General features: G+C 55.4%; 1 protein-coding gene across 1 annotated transcript; it reads left to right on the plus strand.

Moving 5' to 3' along the window:
- The first annotated feature begins 295 nt into the window (after positions 1-295).
- On the plus strand, positions 296-895 carry LOC139275543 (TATA-binding protein-associated factor 2N-like). Its single transcript, XM_070892711.1, has one exon. The coding sequence runs from the start codon at positions 296-298 to the stop codon at positions 893-895; it is 600 nt and encodes a 199-aa protein (XP_070748812.1).
- Positions 896-1,701: the final 806 nt, after the last annotated feature.

The following is a 1,701-nucleotide window of genomic DNA, read 5'->3' on the forward strand; positions in this document are numbered from 1 at the left end:
GGTTGTGAATCTGTGGAATTCTCTGCCCAGGGATGCAGTTGAGGCTAGCTCATTTAATGTATTCAAGTCACAGATAGATAGATTTTTAACCAATAAGGGAATTAAGGGTTACGGGGAGCGGGCGGGTAAGTGGAGCTGAGCCAACGGCCAGATCAGCCATGATCTTGTTGAATGGCGGAGCAGGCTCGAGGGGCTAGATGGCCTACTCCTGTTCCTAATTCTTATGTTCTTATGTTCTTATGTAGAAGAGCAGTTTTGTAGGTGCGGGCCGATCGCTGGGGTGCGGGCCGGCGACATGCTGCGGGCGACGAGCGGGAGGTCCATCGATGGCCGACAAATCGGGGGCGCCCACGCAGAGGAAAGGTCGGGCGCCGGTCGCGGCTACAGTGGTGGCGGCTGCAGCGGCCGCAGGAGAGGCGGCTACGGCGGCCGCAGGAGGGTCGGCTACGGCGGCCGCAGGAGGGTCGGCTATGGCGGCCGCAGGAGAGGCGGCTACGGCGGCCGCAGGAGGGTCGGCTACGGCGGCCGCAGGAGAGGCGGCTACGGCGACCGCAGGAGAGGCGGCTACGGCGGCCGCAGGAGGGTCGGCTACGGCGGCCGCAGGAGGGTCGGCTACGGCGACCGCAGGAGGGTCGGCTACGGCGGCCGCAGGAGAGGCGGCTACGGCGACCGCAGGAGAGGCGGCTACGGCGACCGCAGGAGGGTCGGCTACGGCGGCCGCAGGAGGGTCGGCTACGGCGACCGCAGGAGAGGCGGCAGTTGCGGGGACAGCGACAGGAGCGGAGGCTACAGCGGCGGCGGAAGCTACGGTGGCGGCTGGTGTGACTCAGGAGAACGCGAGCCAGAATGGCGGATGCGGCAGCAATTACGGAGGCCGCTCTCACAGGGACTATGACTGATCGAGTCCAGGGAACCACTTCTGTCAGAGTCAAGATCAAATTGTTCTTGGCCGTTTTTCTCCTTTCTTTCTTCTTTGTTCATTCTGTTCCTTCTTCGCCAGCGAGCTCAAGATGGTGGTGAGTCTCGAGAGCTCTGCAGAGAAAGGCAAGCAGAGCAACTAAAATGGTGGCACCCAGTGGAAGCCTCGTGGGAAAAACAAGATGGCGTCTTAAAAGGGAAATGCACCCAGGAGTCTTAAAAGGGCCTTACACCGTTGGCGGTCCCCACAAAGAGACTTTTGTAAGGCAAGAGCAAGTCTAAATGAGCAATGTGAATGTAGGATGATGGATTTATGATAAGAGTTAATATTTTAATGCTGAATGGTTACTGTGTTTAAAATAATGGCTCTGAATTATGAAAAGAGTTAATACCACAAGGTACAAGTAAAAGGGTCATGGATCCGTGACTAACATGACTAATGGATTAATGTGATTTTCGATTTATGTGATTCATGCGATGGTTCAGTGACTGCAAATGAGCCGCCAAGGCAACTACTTACTGAGAACAGAGGCAACGCACCAGTTGCGATACCCTGTTTCAGCGCAGCCCATTATCTCGGGCAAAAAGGGGCAGTATACCGCCACCGTACCTCACCCAGAGGAGCTGGGATTAAATAACTGTTCAGTGTACCTTCAACCTTTTGACATAACATCTGCACCACATATTATATGTACCATACAAATGTACTGTCTATGTATACCTGCTTTCTGTTGGAGGTTATGCTCGTGTACTTCATCACCCGTGTAAGGACTGCAAACACCA

Source organism: Pristiophorus japonicus, chromosome 11, assembly GCF_044704955.1.
Source record: "Pristiophorus japonicus isolate sPriJap1 chromosome 11, sPriJap1.hap1, whole genome shotgun sequence".
Taxonomy (NCBI): Eukaryota; Metazoa; Chordata; class Chondrichthyes; family Pristiophoridae; genus Pristiophorus; species Pristiophorus japonicus.